The 1,320-nt window shown below is 60.6% G+C and overlaps 1 protein-coding gene across 1 annotated transcript in view; it reads right to left on the bottom strand.

The window, feature by feature from the left end:
- Window positions 1-1,320, bottom strand: part of SLC7A4 (solute carrier family 7 member 4) — a 4,306-nt gene extending 2,986 nt beyond the window's left edge. Inside the window, exon 1 of the mRNA XM_007955435.1 lies at window positions 339-1,320. Coding sequence (XP_007953626.1) covers window positions 339-1,320 — 982 coding nt within the window. The remainder of the gene's footprint in view (window positions 1-338) is intronic.

Genomic DNA, 1,320 nt, shown 5'->3' on the forward strand with positions numbered 1-1,320 from the left:
TGGAACTGCCCCAGAGGCTTTCCAAAGCTGTCAATCTTCATGGAGGCAAAGCCCAAACCACACCCACTGCAAAGCCCAAACCACACCCACTGCCTGGAGTAGATTTTGACTCACAGCACCCCTAGAGGACAGAGTGGAACTGCACCATAGGGTTTCCAAGGCTGTTGATCTTTACTGAAGCCAATTGCCTCATCTTTCTCCCACTGAGTGGCTGGTGAGTTCAAATCACCAACCTTGTAATTGACAGCCAAGTGCCTTAACCACTGCACCACCAGAGCTCGTGTGAGGCCCAGCTCTCCCCCCTGCCTGTTCCCACCCTGCCCGCTTAGACCCCTCACCGCAGATGGAGCCAACTGCCACAATGAAGCCAGCCCAGCTGTAGCCACGCCGATAGAAGGCATCCGCCAGTGCCGAGTCGGGGTCGAGGCTGTACCAGGGTACCATGAGGGTGAGCACCGTGGAGACCAGGATGTAGGCGCCAGCCGCCAGTCCAAGTGATATGGCGATGGCCATGGGCACTGCCCGCTTTGGGTTCTGGGCCTCCTCGCTGGAGGTAGCAATGACATCGAAGCCCACAAAGGCGTAGAAGCAGGTGGCAGTGCCGGCCATGATGCCCGAGAAGCCGAAGGGCGCAAAGCCGCCCTCCTCGGCGCTCCAGTTGTGTGGACGAGCTAGGACGAAACCCAAGGTGATGATGAAGACAATCACCCCCAGACTGATGGCAGAGAAGGTGTGGTTGAGCCAGGAGGAGACGCGGGCTCCGCAGGAGACAAAGGCCGAGGCCAGAAGCAGGATGCCCGCAGCCAGGAAGTCCGGGTAGCGGGCCAGCAAGGGCACCTGCCACACACCCAGGTGGGCCTCGGTGAAATTGCGGATTTGGTGATCAAAGATGACGTCCAGGTAGCCACTCCAGGCACGGGCCACAGCGGCACCACCAATCAGGTATTCCAGAAGCACATTCCAGCCAATAAGGAAGGCCCACAGCTCACCCATGGAAACGTACGTGAACAGGTAGGCTGAACCAGTGCGGGGCACGCGGGCCCCAAACTCCGCATAGCACAGGGCCGCTAGCAGAGAGGCCACAGCGGCCACGGCAAAGGACACCAGGACGGCGGGGCCGGCCATCTTCTTGGCCACGGTGCCGGTGAGTACATAGAGGCCGGACCCCACCATGCCGCCCACACCCAGCAGCGTCAGGTCCAGTGTGGACAGGCAGCGTCTTAGCGAAGTGTCCATGGTGGACTCCCCCAGTGGCTTCAGCCGATTCAGCTTCCGGCAAAAACGTGCCAGGCTGGCGGCAGTGGGCAGTCCCCGGACCAT

Source organism: Orycteropus afer, unplaced genomic scaffold (genome assembly GCF_000298275.1).
Source record: "Orycteropus afer afer isolate SDZICR_OR568_19922 unplaced genomic scaffold, OryAfe1.0 scaffold00502, whole genome shotgun sequence".
In the NCBI taxonomy this organism is placed as follows: domain Eukaryota; kingdom Metazoa; phylum Chordata; class Mammalia; order Tubulidentata; family Orycteropodidae; genus Orycteropus; species Orycteropus afer.